The sequence below is a fragment of the Athene noctua genome, chromosome 3 (assembly GCF_965140245.1).
Source record: "Athene noctua chromosome 3, bAthNoc1.hap1.1, whole genome shotgun sequence".
NCBI classification, from domain to species: Eukaryota; Metazoa; Chordata; class Aves; order Strigiformes; family Strigidae; genus Athene; species Athene noctua.
In genome coordinates this window covers 8,956,041-8,976,667 of record NC_134039.1, presented here as the reverse complement: position 1 = coordinate 8,976,667, position 20,627 = coordinate 8,956,041, and the positions used below count along the sequence as shown (strand labels likewise).

Genomic DNA, 20,627 nt, shown 5'->3' with positions numbered 1-20,627 from the left:
TGATACCTCTATCACTTATGGAATACCCAAAAGCAAGATTCTCCTTGTGACTTTGTACTCGTCTGGCTACTGCTACTGTAACTTAATACTCTTACAAATTATACATGTGCAAATACTGGATAAATATGGGCATAGTGTATTTAGATATTAATTGTCCTACCTTCTTGTGAGTAGAGGTTGGAAATTACTGATGGAATGCTGCTGAGGAAAAGGGGTAAATTGATTCTGTTTGCAATAAAAAAAGACTGAAGCATCTGTTCCTGAATTGGTCAGCTCTGATGAAATAACTCTAATTTACCTCAGAGCGTATCAAAGTTGGAACCTAATTTATTTGTATAACTTCCTAATTCTTAGCCTTATCCAGAATGTTACTGTGCTCTCACAGCCCCAACATCTGCAGCCAGAGATTAGCTTCTACCCTGTTCTATATATAAGACAGAGGGGTCACTACTCCCTGTTCACAAGACCCCTGGTTAACACATGAAGGTTCTAAAATTCCTTCCATGCAAAGCAGTCCTCCTCATGTAGGAGTACTGTTATGAATAAGGCTGTCCACATCAATAGCAGTGGTAAAAATCAGGTCCATGCATCCAAGAGTATGCTCGTTTATCCCAAAGACTCATTTGTAATTTTTCCCTTTCACTTTTTGCCAGTAACAAACAAGGCATTAAGTATCCCCATATGCAAAAAGGAAAGACATACCTTTAGTCTGCAGAACCTTTACTGAAAGCAGCAAAAAGGAACAGAAGTAGAAACTCTGTGTGAGTACTATGCATGCACAGTCCATCTGCACTGATCTAATTCTACATAGCCTGACATCTTATGTCCATACACTGAATGGTGCTTTACCATGTAATGGCACCTTGGGAGCAAAGCGGGTAATAACTACACAAGCAGAAAACACTCTCCATTCTAGAATCTCTCCCTAATCTCACAACTAATCACTAAAAAAAGTAAAATTGTCAATGAAAGACAGGAAAGAGGGAGGCTTCTGTTCAAGATAGCAATATGGAAGCAGGAAAAACTGAGGCTGCATTTCTTTTTTCTAATTTAATTTACTTTTGCACATGGTATATTTCTAGAAAGTGCATTTCTTTGATCCTGAAAATATTTTTGAATTTAGAGAATAATATTAGCATAAGAAAATATTTGAGAATAAACAAAGTATTTCATGTTGAATTATTCAAAAATTTCATTATAGCATTTCAAGATGGCACAGCTTATTCATATTAGATTCACAAAGGGATTTGTTAGGGGTGTATTCAGCTCAAATTCAACTAACTTAGGGTGCCTACCAGATGAATCCAGGTTTCCTGTACGTAAGTCAGTAGATGAACTGGTTGCTAGATGCATTCCTAACAGACCAGTCAGAACCCTGTGCTTCTGCAGTTATTCCAATTCCCGATTTAAATGCTCTAAATTGTTCTACAAAATCATCAAAATAAGACATCAACCCCTGCATGCTATGTAACCATGACACATCTAGAATGATGGAGACTGGAGTAAAATTTCCTCGTTTGTACTCTTCAGGAACTGAATGTAACCCAAGCCTTGAACTCTTCAAGAAACTCTAGCCACTAAGCCACGGGTGCACTGGGGGTGGTGCTTGCAGGGAATACAGCATCTCCTCTCTTGTGGAAGCAATTCCCCTTTGAATGATCTCTTAAATATATTTCCAGGGGCATAGGAATTTTCCTGACAAGTAGGAGTCCTCTGTTTAAATTCCAAACCAAATCAGCCAGAGAGAGTAGGGGAACCAAAGCATCTTCAAACCACCAGAGTCAATAACTGATCTCAGGTGTACAAGTGTCCTTCTGAGGGCCTACTGCTCACAGTAACATTGCCTAAAAAAATGGGAAAGTTTGTTTCAAACTCAGTAAACCAGTTGTGTTTTCTTCTCTGATCCCCTTGAACAATAGAGAAATACAAATGGGTTTGGGTTGACCCAAAACTTCTTCTCCGTGTTAATTTTTATTTGGTGTGAGCACCAGAGACTACAATAACAATAAATCAATTGTTCACACAGCTGTAGAAAAACTCGCAATGAAAGAGTGGCAAAAACTCACAAAACCAGACAAGAATGAAGAACGTGCCACATATATTTGTAATAAAAAATACAGTTGAACTTTCCTGAATATCCTCCCCTATCTAGCCACAGAGAAAGAACCAAAGAAATCAATCTACTTTTATGCTCCCATTTGTCCCACACTTTCCAGGAACAGTTTAAAGCTCCTGCAGGTCACACACCACTTTAAGATTACACAGTTCAATGCTACTTAAAGCACAAACTGCCTTCCCTGCAGAAAAAAAAAAAAAAAATGCAACATTCTTGTTTATCAGAGAACATAGCATAATAGCAAAAAAGCATTGACCTATGTGCTCAAATACCCAGTTCTTGGAGAAATTTTCGCTGTTTTGGAAATATCATGATTCACCTGTTTCAAAGGACCTGCAGTATTTTCTGCAGAAAGGTACTGTTGCTCAGAGAGATCCAGCCACACAGGTGAGGCACTTGTCTGTGAGCTCCAAAGAGTCCCACGTTCCTCTCCCATAGCAATGTTGACCCATGAGGTTTAGGACCAGGCAGTCTGCGTGAGACTTTTCTCTTGCTCCACTGCAACTTCAGTGAACACCCTAATCACATCCCTTTCTCCCAGCTTCTGCTAAAGTGAAGCAAGAGGCACCTGCGACAGTCATTTTCCATCTTTCTTCAAACACTGCTCTTTTTTTCTCATATTTCTTCTCTACTCTTTTCTCCACATGAAAATCTCCCTTCCCTTTCCTAAGTGACTTTCCCTGTCACTCTTTCCAACAGTTCTCCCCAGTCTTTCCTTTCAGCATCCTCAGGTTTAACTCCACCTATTCCTCCCCACGGTCCAAAAAAACCCTCACAAACAAAACACAAACAACACCCTAGTCATTTTCAAGCATTTCCTTTTGTGCAAACAGGAAGAGATGGTAGAAAAGGGGCCCTGGCAGGAAGCTGAGGTCTCTGTTATCAGGAAGCCATAGCTATACCTGCTTCCCTGTTATTCCATCTAATTGAGAACCAACATACACTGCAATATCTAGTCAAAACAATCTCAGATACTCCATTCTTCCTTTCACTGCTTCCCTGAAACACCCAGAATTTAATGTTGTTTCTTCTCTCCCCACATTAATACTGTTAGTTCTCTGCACTCGTTAAAGAAAAGAAAAAAGAAAAATAATTTTTTTTAAAAAAAAGTGAATGTGTTCTGGGGGCTGACTGTTGCATTCGGTGTTGCCCTCACATGTGTATGCATGTGTGCATCTGACAGTGTAGGTCATTTTCTCAGTGCTTGTCAGAAAAGAGGGTTTGGCTGGTTCTCCCTTCCCTAGCAATTAGTTTTACTGTCAGCCTTCAGATCAATCCTTTTCCTGTAGCTGGCAATACTGCTTGTACCAATGCTGCCTGTCCTCCGGGTTCTACATCAGTTCAGCACCTTGGCCTGCTGTGAGCAGCACTGCCTTCACCATCCCATCCTGTGTTGGGGTGACCACTTCCCTCTTCGTTCAAACCAAGACAGCTGGTGCAATGGGAGAGAGGAAGCGGGGGGGAAACTCCAACCCCAAACCAAAAGACAAACAAACAAAATCCCCCACAAAACCAGGCATTCAATGAGGTCTGAATCTTTACCTCCATGCTCACACAATCCTCACCGCATAAGCTGACTGGCTGGGAAGGAGATGAGAAAAGAGGTGCAGTGGTATCTCTTTATGATTCACATGAGGAGGTGGGTCAGGCAGCAAGTCGGGATTTTCCCATCAGTGAAGCTGATTCAGGGCCATTTCTCTCATTAGTTAGGTTGCCTTCAGGTAGGGTGATACAACTCAAGAAACACACAGCAGGTGGCAATACCACTTTTCAACCTCATTGTCATCACCCCTGTGATTCTAAATTATTTTCTATACATCATTTGCTCAGTCCTAAAGCAGTTGGTGCCACAGGACAGCCCAAGAACCATTCTTTATGCAGTGAGTGTGAAAACTGGCCTCTATGTGTCTCTGCAACAGGGACATGTAGTATGGGATGTCTCATGGTGTTTCATGCAGTGTCAACCACAGTCTGGACCTCCTTATTTAGCTGATAATTCTGACACTTTTATTGTTGCTCAGCTTAACACATTTTATTTTTTTAGTATAATTAAGAACTGTATTTTGATCAGATCCCTGCTTAACTATGCCCATTTTGTTGTTGTTTTTGAAATCTAAATAAAATTTAGTAAATTATTACTTTTCTCACTTATTTTATGCAAATATAGTATTTGTTCCCTGTGTTGTTAGCTTTAATTGGCATTCAATGAGCAGTGACATTTAATATCATAATATATAGTAGCCAGACTACGATTCAAAGAGATCACCAAAACAGGATCAGGCCAGTTTCGAAACTATATTAATTAATAAAACTCTCCACATTTATCTCATATCTTGCATAGTTCATTACTTCTGAGACATTTCCACTAACTTCTCTAATAAAAATATTTCCTATTGCTTTTGATTCCACTTTACCCTGCAGAGCCAATACAGTTCAGAGAGAGGGAGCTACATCCCTCATCATTGGACTTAATTCACAATTTCCACAAGTGATACCACGAAGAAGCCACCAAAAATTGCAGAAATCTGCCTCTACCACCCACCAGTCCAGTCTAGCTTGTCAAAGCAAATTTTGCAGGCAGCTATGGAAGTCTGCCAGGAGACTTCAGAAATTCTTTTTCCTAGTATGCTTTTTTCTTTTTATCTGTTGTGGAAAAAAAAAAACCAACAACCCAAACATTTTAAGGCTATCACCTTAAATTTTATGTTTAGGTCACTTTAAATGACCATTTATAAGCATGGGTCACTTATAAACATTAGTGACTCAGGGTGCAATCGCAATGTAGAATAATTTTCATTATGGTTAAGTTATTCTTGAACAATATTGATAATGAGACAAACCAAAACTATAGCTTGCTTAAATCATGTCACCATAAGTTTTCTAAGTCTCAGAAACACATGGTAAGTGGCCCATGCAAACACCTCGGTAACTGAAATATGGCTGCAACTTTGGATGTCTATTTTTGCAGACTTCTCTTAGATCATAGAATGCAATTTGCTAAAAGAGCCCTTTATAGTGCCCTAAAAGAGCCCACAAGAGCCCTCTAATGGACATTCTAGACTCTGCTCTCCATTTTTGCAATGTGAGTCTGAATTAATGCTGGTGAGGTCGGTGATACGGTTCCTGGCTTATGGTGGTAGAGGAAATTTGGATTTCTGCCTACAAAGCTTCTATTTCTCTGTGTGCATAAGCAGTTTTGTCGTTAATACTGACCTTCCAAATAATATAGAGAAAAATATTTTGGGCATACCTGTCTCTTGCCAAATATTCCCTGACAAAGACAATAAGGACAGTGAAGCAAGATACGCTTAGGAGGATATCAGAAAGTGCACTGATAGGAAACATTTCCCATAGTGTTAGAATACAATTAATAGCATTTCAGACTTAGTATCCTCCCTATCATGACTAGAAGTTTTGGAAACAACCCAAATAAAAGCAATATCTAGCTGGAGAAATCAGATCCATCTAAAAAACATTAGTTTAAGCCTTGAACAGTGAGATTTAAATATTGAGAGGAATAATCAGTCTTGGAGACTATATCTTTGCTCCCAACTACTGCAGTCAAGACATAGTACGATTTACATTATTTGCTTTCATCTAGTTTAAGAGTAAGATGCTTACTAACTGGAACTGGTTATCTGACACAGGACTAGAAAGCATTATTGGCAGAAAGCAAGCCCCTGTCATGCCTCAAATATTTTGACTTCTTGACACGGTCACATTCATTTCCAGAGATGCTTAAACAAATCAGAGGTTTATTTTTATTAAAAACTCAACTCTGCCATCTTTCCTCAAGCTGACAATCCCTGATGACAAAACATCTTAGAATTGGGACCTATATTTCTGTTTCAGCATCCATTGTGCCTATATTTGTCAAAGCACATTTTACCTTGATTTCCTCCAGCTCCCGCAGCCCCTCCCTGCCATTCCCAAGGGCACACACTCTTCTGTGAGTGGTCTCTCTTATCACACTCCGTCAACCTAGTCACATAACTGGATCATTTGCTGATGATTTGATATATTCAAATGTGCCATTGATTTCTTACAGTGTTAAAGGGCTGCCAGTTGTCTCTGTTGCTGATCATTAAATAAAATGCTTAAGTACATCACTTAACATTTACCTTAGAGTCACAGACATCTGCATGTAAATGTCTTTTTCTTTCTCCTCAAAACAGGAAGTAGATATTTATACAGTGAAGACTGAAGAATTGGCATTTACTTCTGCATTCTGCCTCCAAATTCAGCGTAATGATTACATTCATGCCTTGGTCACCTATTTTAATATCGAATTTACAAAGTGCCACAAGAAGATGGGATTTTCTACGGGTAATCTGTATTTCTTTTATTTTCATTCCTATTGCTATAATCAGTGATACTGGTCAAATGATACAGGAAGGTTTAGTGTAACACCAGGTTTGAATTTCAGTGATAAAAAACATTGTAATTTTGGGGAAAGTGAGCAGGATGGGGGAAGGACAACTGCCTGTAGGAATTCTGCCAAAACATCAGGGCTATCAAGCTTAGATTTCAGCTCAAATTAAGACCCAGGACTTTATGCCCATCACTAGTTATATCTAAATCCTGTGACAAGTTTCTCTGATTAGACAGGGTTGGCTCAATGAGAGGCAGCAACTTTGCATCCTAGTTTCCCCCAAATCCAAAATTCAGCAAAAGCTCATGCTTGTCTCAGAGTCTAGAAAAAAAACATCATACTTTTCCAAGATCTAACAACACACATACTGCTTATGTAAAACAACTCTAACAACTCAAACGTGAAACTCTAACTTACCTTATTGAGCAGATATTTAAAGGAGTAACTCCATTCCTATATGGCATTGTTAACCAGAGTGAATACAGCCAGTGTTATGAGAAAAAAAACAACCTTATGACGCTTTAATGACAAGATCAATAAATTACAGATGGTGCTGGTTGCAGTTAGCATCATTACACAACTCAAACAGGTGTAAATGGGACCTAATGTAAGTTGCTTGTAGAATCACAGGATGGTTTGGGTTGGAAGGGACCTGAAAGATCATCTTTCATCCCATGTGCAGGGACACCTTCCACTAGCCCAGGTTGCTCAAAGCCCCGTCCAACCTGGCCTTGAACCCTTCCAGGGAGGGGGCAGCCACAGCTGCTCTGGGCAACCTGTGCCAGGGCCTCACCACCCTCACAGGGAAGAATTTCATCCTTATATCTAATCTAAATCTTCCCTCTTTCAGTTTAAAAACTGTTAGCCTTCATCCTATCCCTGCACTTCTTGATCAAGAGTCCCTCCCCATCTTTTCTGTAGTCCCCTTTAAGTACTGGAAGGCTGCTATAGGGTCTCCCCGGAGCCTTCTCTTCTCCAGGCTGAACACCCCCAACTCTCTCAGTCTGTCCTCCCAGGGGATGTTCTCCAGCCCCTGATCATCTTCATGGCCCCCTCTGGACCCACTCAAGCAGGCCTGTGTCCTTCTGATGTTGGGGGCCCCAGAGCTGGACACAGCACTGCAGGTGGGGTCTCACAAGAGCAGAGTAGAGGGGGAGAATCCCCTCCCTCAACCTGCTGGCCACACTCGATGCAGCCTAGGACACAGTTGGCTTTCTGGACTGCAAGTGTACATTGCTGGCTCATAGTCAGTTTTCCATCCACTACTGCTCCCAAGTCCTTCTCCTGCTCTTAATTCACGCATTGCCCAGCCTGTGTTTGTGTTTGGGATTGCCCAGACCCATGGGCAGGACCTTGCACTTGGCCTTGTTGAACTCCATGAGGTTTGCACGTCCCACCTCTCCAGCTTGTCCAGGTCCCTCTGGATGGCACATCCCTTCCCTACAGCCTGTCGACCACACCACACAGCTCGGTGTCATTGGCACATTTGCTGAGGGTGCACTCGATCCCACTGTCCATGTCTCCAACAAAGATGTCAAACATCACTGGTCCCAACACCGACCCCTGAGGAGCCACCTGAACGGTGCCCCGTTGCTGGGTTAGGCGAATTTAAAGCCTCTCTGCTCAGCCAGTGGAATGCCCCTCCTTCGAAGAGCTGCCCTCCCTGTGCGTCCTTCCATGCAAACTGCTGTGCCAGGCCCCGTTTGCCCGCTCTGGTCACCACGCTCCTGGTGGCTGGTGCTCCTTGGGGCTGCCTGTTGTGGGAGTGGGGGGTGGCTGCCGTTACTCCTGGCCCAGCCCACAACTCATCAGTCGCTCACTTGTGGCTACTGCCAGATTCTAAATATGATTAGAAATCACTTTTTTTCCTCCCTTCACAGAAGCTCTCAGCCCCTTACATGATATTTAAAGCTCAAAATACTTTGTTAAAATACTTAATTTATATTTGGTTCTAGAAGTATAACTGTATGGATGATGTTATTTGGTGCCTCATATTCTTACGTTTTTCAATAACTGTGTTTCCCTGGTCATTTTATAAATGTGTTATACTATCTCCCACACCGTGATAGGCATCGGTATGTGCTGGGGAACAAAGCGTAGATATGAACAATCTGTGAGGCACTGTGGTAGTATCCTGAAGTTTGTGCTGGACACAGGTTTCTGGGTTTCTGCTGAACAAAATTATCTGAGGTGGAAAACAGTTTTCAGCTTTTGATTTTTCCACAGGAGGCTGGTTTTTTTTCAGCAGAAGGCAGCCCACTGTTTTTTAAAACGTAATATAGTCAAACCTCCAATTTTGTAAAAAATAGGTTTGAATGAAGGGTGTAGTTACTGTCTTGTGATGTTAACTGAAACCTACCTTAGTAAAGGAGGTCTTATATTGCCAGAACTACATGAAAGGTCTTTTATGTCTTTGAGAATGTGGCTTCATCTGCAAAGGAATAATGGAATGTGTTTCTGTTTTACGTGTGCATATGAACATGCATGTTTTAAGAAACATCCATTGAAAGATTAGGCTATTTAATTAATGTTTTCTAGCCAAATGTGTCCCATCAACATATCTGGCCCTCAAACACAGCCATTCTTTGCTTGACTCTTAAACGTCGCAGTGAATAGGCATCAAAAGTAGCAAGGAAAAGGACCTGTGATGTTATTGCAAGGCATTGCTTGTCTGCAGAGTAGGCATAGACTTGCTCCAGTATCAGTATAGCAAAAGGTGGCTGGGATGAGGACTTTTTTGACTCTTCTTGCCTCTTGGGTGTATGGAATGAAAAGGGCTCATTCAAGCGCTTGGACAGGAAATGTTCTGCAAGACCACCACGGGTGGGCTTAGCTTCCCTTAGCACACAGGAACTGAGAACTTGAGGAAGGAGGAAGGTTAAATACTGTTAGGGAGAAGAGGCTACATTTGAACAAAAGCCTAGGGCAGATGCCAAGTTTGGCATAGTGCTTTTCTTACAGAGAGGTTTTTGCAGACCCACCTCAACTTGCAAATATATGTACAAGGTATTTTGTGCCTACCTGTCATAAAAAAGATGGGAAAGGAGTCACAATCTCCAATATTTATGAACCTCTACCAAGAATGGGGTTCATCAGCAGTGCCTGAAAACCTAGCTTCTTTAAACTATCTGTAGCTTCCACAGGCTGCTTCTGAATGCTTAGTCATACACTCCCATTCTACAATCCTTCCAGCTTTGAAGACTTGCCCTTTCTCATCACCCTTTCTGTAACTAGATCTCTTAGCTGTTGGTGGCTCAGCCTCCTTGGAGGCTTGCTTGAAGAGGCTTCCTATGTCTCCAAATTCTGTCTCCTGCCACTTGGCAAATGCGGCATTTCTCCCATTGAATGCTTTTCTTTGATTTACTGCCAATTCTCTGAACATCTTACTTCAGTGACTCACTTGCCCAGCAGGCTGTATGACCCACCAAATAAAAAAGGTTGGATGCCATTGTATGCAGATGGAGAAGACCTGCTATCCAGATATCTGTGCAAAGTCAAATTCTTAAGATTTTCAAGTCCATGCTCAAGTTGTTTTTGTGTTTTTGACAAGGGCTTCTTCTAAAACCAAAGTTCACTCTGGCCTTCTTTGATGCAAATGAGGCTACAGCCATATCACCAATTATAGCAGATGTAGAGACCACTCTGAAGCCTGGGGGAACCAATTGGTTGTGACTCCTTTGCACAATACTTGGTCCAGGGTTTCATCTGGATCCCATGTGGTGCCCCTCTGATTGCACTAAGACACGTACTGTTTATGTGGAGGGGTTAACTGTTATTCAAAGTATCTAAAATAATAGCAGAGGTGCCTTCCAGTCATTGGAGAAGAAGGTTTTTTTAAACCATGAAACTGATAGTACATGAGTTGTGCCTCAGGGCATGCTATCAGGACTACAGAACCTTAAAGAAGTCTATAGGACCAGACAGGAGGCATCCAAGCATGCTGAGGTGCTGGTCAATGTCATTGTAATGCTACCCTCTAACATCTTTAAAAGGTCACGGTGATGGGGGAAATTTCCTGATGATTAGAAAAAGTCAGCTATCACAGTCATCTTCAAGAAGTGCTGTAAACAGGATCCATGGAACTACAGGCCAGTCAATCTCACCTTAGTTCCTGGGAAGGTTATGACGCAAATGCACCTGGAAACAATTTCCAGCTATGTGAAGGACAAGAAGGTGACTGAGAACAGTTAGCATGGATTTACCAAAGCCAGTTATACCTGACAAACCTGATTGCCTTCTAGATGACTAGCTGTATAGATGAGGAGAGGTCAGTGGCTGTTGTACATCTTCACGTTAGAAGGCCTTTTCACAGAATCATCTAGGTTGGAAAAGACCTTGAAGACCATCCAGTCCAACCATTGACCTAACATTGCCAGTTCCCAGCTACACCAGATCCCTCAGCCTGTGTCAACCCAACTCTTAAACACACCTCCAGCGATGGGGACTCCATCACCTCCTGGGCAGCCCATTCCAACGCCCAGCAACCCCTTCTGGAAAGAAATGCTTCCTAATATCTAGTCTAAACCTTCCTTGATGCAACTTGAGGCCATTACCTCTTTTCTTATTGCTTATTACTTGGCTAAAGAGACTCATCCCCAGCTCTCTGCACCCTCCTTTCAGGCAGCTGTAGAGGGCCATGAGGTGTCCCCTCAGCCTCCTCTTCTCCAGACTAAACCCCCCCAGTTCCCTCAGCTGCTCCTCCTACGACCTGTGCTCCAGACCCTGCACCAGCTCCGTTGCCCTTCTCTGGCCACGCTCGAGTCATTCAATGTCCTTTTTGTAGTGAGGGGCCCAAAACTGAACACAGTAATCAAGGTGCAGCCTCACCAGTGGTAAGGCTTTATACAGATTTGCATAGCATCCTTACAGCTATATTGGTAAGATACAGACTGGATAAGTGAACAATAACACAGGTGAAAAATTGGCTCAAAATGTGTCAGTCAGCAAAGTCAAACCAGAGGCCAGCTATTAGTAGCATCCCACAGGTGACATACAGTGAGGTCAGTATTATTCCACATCTTTACTAACAACCTGAATAATGGCATAAAGTGCATTCTCAGCAAATTTGTGGATGATCCCAAGTTGGGAGGAGAATAGGCTGGAGAGAAAGGGCTGCTATTTATAGAGACCTACACAGGTTCGAAATGGGCTGATGAGAACCTTATAAAGTTCAGCAAAGCCAGCTGCAAAGTCCTGCAGCTGGGACCAAACAACTCCATGCTATTGCTTAGGCCAACTGGATAGAAATCAGCTTTGTTGGAAAAGACTCTTGGACTCTGGTGAGCAACAACTGAACGTGAGTCAGAAGTATGCTTTTGCAGCAAATCTGGCCAATCATCCTGACCTGTATGAGTGTAGACAGGAGGTTAAGGGAAGTGGTTCTCTGCCTCTGTTCAGCACATCATGATAAGGTAGGTGCAGAAGAAGTAACTCTATCATTAAAAGGTTGTTTGGCCTTCAGTAACTGAAGGAGTAGACAGCACTGTCTAGAAGACTGGTCTGGATTCCAGCTAGGGTTTGTTGGCAGAGCTCTACTGAATTCAGTAAAATATCCAGGTTTGTAGGACATGAGGAAGTGCCACTTCACTGATATGTCATTTTTTAATTATGAATACCTTATGGACTCCAAGACCTGCGCCTACATTCCACACAACCCCCCTGTCCATGGAGCACCAGTTTCCAGATATGCCAGGCTTTTCTAAGGAAGATAGCTCTGCATAAGGGCATGTGCACATGTACATCTGTGTGTACAAGATAGCAGCTATGATTTAAACTAAAAGTTCATCTTACTTTTGGTCTAGCATGTTTTCAATTAGAAATTTTACAGAGCATGTCCAAATGGAAAACAGATTCTGGATCTGAACTCCTGAAAGAAATTAGGCATTGAGATTAACAGTCATTAAAACTGTCTAGACATATAGCCAGAAATTAGCTGGTAAAATATTTTTCCTTTGGAAGATATCAGTTTGCCAACACTGTTTCTGACAAAAGTTTTTTTCTGTTGGTCTTCTGATTCTAGGATTTGGGGGAAAAAAAAAAAAAAAAAAAAAAAAAAAAAGGACCGTTAAAAATTCCTGTCCTGGCAGTTTTTAAAAAAAGCTTCATTATTCCACCAGTCACAAACAATTTCTAAAGCCAAATATTTTTTTTAAACTTTGATTTTGAAATGAAATGAGATCATTGTTTTATTGAACTGTGCTAAGGTATTATTAGCATAATTCAATACATTGGGCCCATGTCTGCATCAGAAAGTGACTGGAGAAACAAATGGAAGAAAAATACATTTATTGGAGGCTTTTTTGTCAGGACAGGAAGTCTCTGAACTTGTCCAGCTATTCTTAGGTTCCTAGAGGCTCTTAACTGCAAGAATGCTAGGAATAAGAAGTAACCAATGCAAGTTCATTAAGCACTGCTCAAAGATTTGAATTTAACTCAGAAATAAAACCAAAGTAAAATAAAACCCTGAAATAGCAGAAAGTTATCGAAGTGATTTTGCTAAGCAAGACTAGAAGTGAACTTAGACCAATATTCATCTCTGGCAAATTCCCACAGCAAATGCCTTTTAAAGAGTTTAAAGTGCAAGTGCCCTTTCCCTAGCTGTATCCTCCTGGAAAATATAAACTGTCCTGTTCTGGGATCATAAGTCAAAGGTTTCATCTGCGTCATTGTGATTAATAGGGGTTTTCTATGAATCCTTCTTTTATGGTTTTGTGTAATTGTTTTTTGAACTAATTTAGACTTCTGACTTTCAAAGCACTTAGTGTTGATTTGCCCAGTTTGAATGTGTGTGGGTTGAAAGGGAAACATCAAAAAAGTGCCTATCATGCCCAGTAACCCACTTTGCAGAGTCCTTGCTGGGTGTGATTTACATCTGACATATTCCAGTAGAAGTCAGAAGACAAGCCACTGACAGTCAAGAAAATTGTGTTGTTGTAAAGCATATTTGCTAATATAGTATATAAATTAAAGAATTCTATGAGAAGAAAGCTTTTTTCAATTGTTCCCAAGTCTTAATTTGATGTGCAATGCAAAGATGAAATGTCTATAATTAATATCCATATATATTTTTTAGCACCTGATGCTCCCTATACTCACTGGAAGCAAACTGTCTTCTACTTAGAGGACTATTTAACTGTGAGACGAGGAGAAGAAATCTATGGGACTATATCCATGAAACCAAATGCAAAAAATGTGGTGAGTCAGCATCACCGATTCTAATTCCAACTCTATTGATCACAAACTATAAATAAACAGTAAATAAAGTGCACGTAAGTAAAACAATGAGCATGCTAAAGGTTGTAAATTCATGTTTATTAGTAAGAGCTCTAGTCACAGCTTCACCAAAGCTGCTAACAGCAATGATAATGCAGTGCTAATGTCACAGAACTCAGCCTGCAAACAAGCTAGCATGGGAAGAAATGATTCAAGTACATCACCAAGTCAGTTGCCCTCTGCAATCAGCTTGGCTGACATTTTGTGACACAAGTAAACAAGAGTCTCTTCATACTATCACTAAAATCAGCAGTAAGTTCTCTTCTTCCAATAGAGGACGATCAAGAATACTTCAGTTCCCTATCTATCGCCAGATTTCCCACGCAGTGCTTAAGAACTCTCCTTTAGGAAATTAAGTAACAGATTTCAGCTGAATGTCTGTATGAACTCACTGATCAAATGTGCAACTGGAGCTCACTAATCAAGTGATATGGTTGTTTTAAAACTGGGTTTCCACAGAAAATACAGATGTTTTATTTAAGACTAAAGCTAAAGCATGATGGATACTGGATATCACACTATGACAAGTGGTGAAAGCTTTCTCAGTTTCTCTGTTATGGGCTGAATCCCTCACCAAGTATGTAAATTATTCAGTGCTTCTTTTAACTTGTAAGGAGACTGTGAGATGTGCTCTGATGGACAACCCCTGCCTGTATATAAGAGCAAGACATGAGAAGTATGGCTTCTAGGAGAAACAGAGACACCATTTTCTGCCAAAAAACTTGAGCAGAATCTCTTCATTTTCTATTACAACATACAGCCATTAAAATAACCTGATTATAATCCATCCATGCAGTTGTTATAATTGTTGAAATACTGCATTTGTTGACTGCAGCAAATCTTAACATTTCATTGCCTTCCTTTTTTTGCATTTCTTTTCCTTTTTTGTAACAAATACAGATTGGATATGGTTTTCATAGTAGTGTTGATACAGGGGAAGAAATAAACACAAAATAAACTTGGCATTAAAACAAACACATTCACTCCTGAAGCTACCACATGCTGTGAAAGTAGAAGAAAACAGTCTGTTTCCCACCTTTATGTTGTTCTTGGGGAACTGGAACATTTTCTTTTGGGTTGAATTTATCAGTTTTCTTCTGAGGGAAAAATGAAGAAAATATATCAAATTTGTTCGCACAGCAGTAAGCACCTGAATGCAGATTTAGGTGCTAAAATTAATGGGTTCTCAGTAGTTATCATAAGACAGAGGGACTACCTCGGTTCAGAAGGATTTGTTAGCGCTTTATTCTTCTGAAACACGAAGCCTTTCAAAAGCTTTTAGAGAGACAGCTTTGTTTTGTAGGGCTGTGTAGTGCCTCTTTCAAAAAAAAAATGTCGTAAGAAAAAGGAATGACTGAAGGTTTCTCTACAACAAGAAGTTTACTAGATCTGTTCTAGACTAACTCCTAGTGTGAAAGCCCTTTACACTCGATCAAGAGCATCTGAATGGGGGATGCCCTTAAAAATTTGTTATAGAATATGTATGATAGCAGAGTTTTTCAGAAACTTCCTAGTTGTAACCAGGACTCTAAATCAGCATTGAGAATATACAAATATGCCCTAGACATAGATTCTATGGTGAATGCTCTTACACATCCTATATCCTGCTTTTTCATAGTTAGCAACATTTAAAACCAAACGAAGTTATAAACCACAGGAGGTATCTCTTGAATCTGCAGGTCTTTTCAACCCAAGCAATGATAACTGAATTCATACACCGAACTTACGGTCTTACTTACATGTTACATTTAAATTTTTTTACAGCGTGACCTGGATTTCACAGTAGACCTGGATTTTAAAGGACAGCTATGTGAAATGTCAGTATCTAATGACTACAAAATGCGCTAGCAAGAAACCTTTCAGAGAGAAGAAATGGAGAATTTTATCAAGTCTTGAACTGCTGAACTTCAAGCTAGGAACTACTGTTCACAAGATTATTGTATTAAATACTAGAATGTTTACTCTGATGGAAAGTGGTAACCTGATCCTTCTTGCAGATAGTATAGGGGGCTGGTATCCCACTGTGAATGTACAGTATACAGAACTGTAGCTTTTGTCAAACATATAGGAAAAATAAGCAAGAGTCTTGAGTGTTCTGGTTAACTTTAGGATGGCAGAAGATGCATATACAAATTGTACTACTTACTGTGAATTTCTGGTTCTTCCAAGCTTTGCATGTTAAAGAAGATTAGGGCAGTTTTCTCACTATGAAAGACCACTACTGCACATTACTGTGATAGTATTACTGGACTTATATTCAATATAAATGAATATATATATTGTACATGAGAAAAAAAATGTCATTTCATAATAGGAATTTGTTTTGTGATTATTTAATTCTCATTATGCAATTATGGAAAGATAATGATGATGTTACCTCTGGCACTACTCTAGGCAGTGATATATTCCATTAACTGTCCAAAGTTACAGCTTTGGTAAATATTCCATGCAAAGTGTAGATAAGAGCTGGGTATTTACAGAAAGTTCAACAACTATCTTTTTGAATGTCCTCTGGAAAATGTGGACCATTAGTTTTAAAATTCACCTTCACAACTGGATGTCTGTCAGAGCTTTAAAATAGCTTTTTATCCTTGAAAATATTCTGTGGTGAGTTTTTATAGCTGGATTTTGCATGAGACCTTCTGAAATCAGACACCTAGTATTTAAATGTAATGAATGCAAAGTCTCTGAAATGGTGGGTAATTCATGTTTCTTGGCCATGCCATATTTCAGTTCTTTGCAAGATTCTTAATACAAAATCATTTTTTAAAAAAATAAGAATTAGTGTTTCCTTTTGGTGATGTTTTAGATAAGCTATAAATTGCAAATACTATTCTCAAGAGTGCAGTGATTTGCAGGAACAAGCTAATGTCATTAAAAAGATGTCTGTGGCTTCTGATATTACTAAGATGTCTGTAGCTTCCCCATCCCCTTACACCCCTTGTTTTTCTTACAATATCTCCTGCTTATAGGTAAAATATTAACTGCTTATAATTCTTCATACGTATGTATCTTTTTACTATATGAATCCTGACCATTTAACCACATGTAATTCGTCAAAAAATGCATCATCGGTCCTATCTACCCATATTCCAGTCTGTCTGGCATTAGGCACTAAATCATGTTCCATCATGGATGAGATTGACTAGGTTTTTTGCCTAAAAAACTTTTTAATCACCTGCAAATAAAGCATACTTGAAGATGTATTTTGCCAGTATTTGTCAACTTTTCACTTTTTAGAAACCTATTTCTATTGGTTTTCCCTTCACAAAAACTGTACAGTGCCTCCATTTTCTTATGGTCTAAAGATTATGGTCTAGGGATTGTATCACATGGTATCTATGTAGAATGAAATTAAACTGTAATTCAGCAGTAAAGCATACTGTTTGCAGTGTAGTTCATCACTGTTGTTTTAAAGCACTTTTCTTACATTTTCTTGGAATGAGGATGAACAACTTTCCTCACAAAATGAGTAGGATTTTATCTTTCACATATTGCTGTAATTTTCAGGGAACAGTTCATAGCTAGATCAGCTATCCTTTCAGTAATGACTGACCAGAAAACCTCTAGAAGTCACTTTCTACTAACACTTCTGCCATTCTAGGACTTTAAGGTAAGGAATTCTACCAGGTTTTTTCTCAGTCCTCTCCATTTATACAGATACCCAAACAATGTTTTCATCTTCTTTACTAGTAACAACTGAGCTGACTGTAACTGAAAGAGGAAAGACTCTTGCTTTGTTGTCTAACTTACACTTTAACAGCACTTCAAACCATCCACTTCTCTTGCCCACTGCATGAATCTCTAATATCTTTAATATTTAAAAAAAAAAAAACAACAAAAAACCCCAACATCTTGTTTGAAAAAAGAAAATTAAAAAAAAAAAAAAAAAAAGGTAATTCACAAGGGTCTGCCTGCCTGTACTGAGAATGTGTCATTTTTGCCTGGCAGAAAGTATTGGATGCAGCAAAGAAAACTTGATTAGAACAGCTCATTAATCAGTCTGAGAGGTATTTTAAGCACTGTTGTGTACTGCCATTTCTGCCTCATCTTTCACCTAAGAAGAATGAAATGTATGTGCCCCTTCAAAAGCACCCACCTTGCATTCTTACTACAAGTGCCCCTTCACTTCAGTGTTGCATGTCCTTGCTGCTGTTAATGGCACAGTTCTGGGGTGATGAACACACTCAGTCACATTGAGCCCTGGGAACCTGACTTGTGCTTCATATCAAAAACACATCACATATTTCTCCATCACATCAAGAACTGAGAGTGCCTACTGCAGTGATGAGTATCTTCAAATCACAGTGATCAAAAAGAAAATTTGGGCTTCCAAGGCCATTAGAGGTGTTACTAACTACTACTAATGTTCTTAAAGCATCGATGAGTTCAGCACATATAGATTTTGTTAGGTCAGCACTAGTGAAACAGATATGTGAAGAGCTCGCAGGCCAGGTGCAATCAGCTCATAGGTTTTCCTCAGCAATCCAGCAAGTCTGGGTAACTACCACGGAGTCTGAGCCTAATCTTCTCAAGGCTTGAATAGAAAAGTCTATCATGAACTCCAGGGTTGAACCCAAGCCACTGATCTTCAAAGCTCTGCATTAAAATACTACTGACAAAATGGCCATTGATATCTGAAACAGATATATGTTGAAAAACTTTTCATTTCCTTCCCACTGACAGGAAAAGAAGATGATAAGCTGAGGACAGAGCATGAGAAAGAAACTGAAATGCAGTATTTACACAAAAGACTGTCCCTGATGAGTAACAAATACAGTCCTGGAGAAAAAAAAAAAAAAAAAAAAAGTAGGTCATTTTTGCCTTGACTCTATTCTTAAGGCAAAAGTATTAAAGCTCTTCCCAAGGACTGTCCTGTCAGTTGAAACTCAAAGGAGCATCCAAAAAAGCTAGATACTGAGCACGCCTCTAAAAAGCATAGTGTGCAATTCACACTTGCAGTGCCCGCAGGATTAGGGAGGTGGTCCCTAATGTTAAGAGGGCCACTCAGTGTTCCCAAGGTTCTCTAGCGAACAGTAGAGTATGACTTTATTCTCACATGCATTTCTTATTCCCAGCAGCAACTAGCCCTTGCCTAATGTTACTAAAGTTTCACAGTTTTGGTTTGGGTTTTGCAGGGCTTGTTCTGGGGACCTTCCCGTGTGCAGAATTAGGAGTTTTAGAGCCTTTTTATACTGTCTTAGACTTTTTATAGGGGTTGATATGGTTCAGAATATAGACAATAATATTACCAGAGACAGCATGCTTTCACTACAGAGCTAGCTTGAAGAACCTTCTCAGAGATAATTTCTTACAGGACTTGTCTTAAATTTAATATTAATTTATAAATTAATTTACCACATACAGATTTGATTGTAAATAATCAAGAAAAACCTCCTTCACTTAGAAGGTAATTTTACCGAGGATACGTGGTATACAATGTCTATAACAAAGGATAAACCCCCACTTTAAGAAGATAATCTAACCGTCACTCTCCTTTAACTGTAAAATACATCTCACATATACTACTTACATAAAAAATACTTATATGTGCTATCATTTCAACATCTTGTCAGTAACATTGTAAGTGGCCCCATTCATATGAATTGAACTCCGTGTAATAGAGGACAATCTGTCTGTGTTTTATAATCAGTAACTTCAAGTACTGTGCATACTGGTAGATGCAACATGTTCTCTGCAAAAAAAGTATAAATAACACTTAGGAAAGAAAGATTTACTTAACAAAATCATGTCCCAGTATCCCTGGTATAATCAACAAAGCAACAGAGTATTATAATTACTTTCAAATCACAAAGCCCCATGAGTGTTATAGAAATGGGAAATTAGCTTTAGAGGCTGCTTTCATTGGGGAGCATGCTTTTTTTTTGCAGGCAGGAGTAGGAGGAGAGAGGGGTGGGGAGGGTGGTGGAGCAGGCAGACATCAGAGTGACCTACCTCTTACCAGTTTGTCAGCTCCCTTGTTCAGGTGGAGTCAGGGGCTCAGAACTCCTTTCTCAGCTGAGTAAGAGTAGATTACTTTAGCTACAGGCAATGACTCCCACTATATAAGGGAGGATGGGTGAAGGGGAAAAAAGAAAGTACCTGAATTGTAAAGGGGACAGCAAAACAGAGTAGCTGGAGTTATTTTGCCATAGAACCTCACAGAAGCTTTAAGTTATTTGTAATGGAAAAGACTTCTGGAAGTCTTTATTCTAACCACCTTCTCAGAGTGGGGCTAACTTCAGAGCTAACCCATGTTGCTCAGGCCCTTGTCCAGAAAGGGTCTGAACATTTCCAAGATCAGAGATTACCCAGCCTCTCTGAGCAGCTGTTCCAGTGCTGTGCTAATCTCACAAGGAAGCATTTTATATTCAACTGGAATTTCTCTTGTTACAACTTCAAACTGTTGGCTCTTGTTCAACTTCTTCTTGAAGTTATAACTTCAAACTATTTGCCCTTGAGACAAGTCTAGTTCTGTTTCCACTGTAACTCCCCATTAGACACCAGAATATACAACTATTATAGTTTCTCCTGTAGTCCCCTCGTGGTAGTCCCTCTCTTCCATATACCACCCTTGATTGCATCCTAGCTTTCATATGAATTACACCACCTATCCACCTGTAATCCTCACATACACCCTTTTTTTCCTTCTAACAGAGGCTATGCATATATTGCTGTTACACACTGATTAATAGATGTATCTAAAGGGTTTGCAAAGAATGTAACTCCAAGGGTCACTAATTAAAGAATGCCTCGGGGTCTCTTACCTTGTTGTGTTGGTGGCATGGAGGACACATTTTATAAGTAATCTTCAGGTTGGCATATGAGGTGTAAATTTATGCCAGTGTGTGCATTTGCCTAGTTTGA

The 20,627-nt window shown here is 39.9% G+C and overlaps 1 protein-coding gene across 3 annotated transcripts in view; it reads left to right on the top strand.

The window, feature by feature from the left end:
• The window catches only part of PRMT8 (protein arginine methyltransferase 8), a 71,438-nt gene extending 54,338 nt beyond the window's left edge, over window positions 1-17,100 (top strand). For all 3 annotated transcript variants that reach the window (XM_074901907.1, XM_074901908.1, XM_074901906.1), the window contains 3 exons: window positions 6,292-6,442; window positions 13,561-13,682; window positions 15,525-17,100. In XM_074901907.1, the coding sequence (XP_074758008.1) occupies window positions 6,292-6,442; window positions 13,561-13,682; window positions 15,525-15,608 (357 nt within the window). In that variant the 3' untranslated portion in view covers window positions 15,609-17,100. The remainder of the gene's footprint in view (window positions 1-6,291; window positions 6,443-13,560; window positions 13,683-15,524) is intronic.
• Window positions 17,101-20,627: the final 3,527 nt, after the last annotated feature.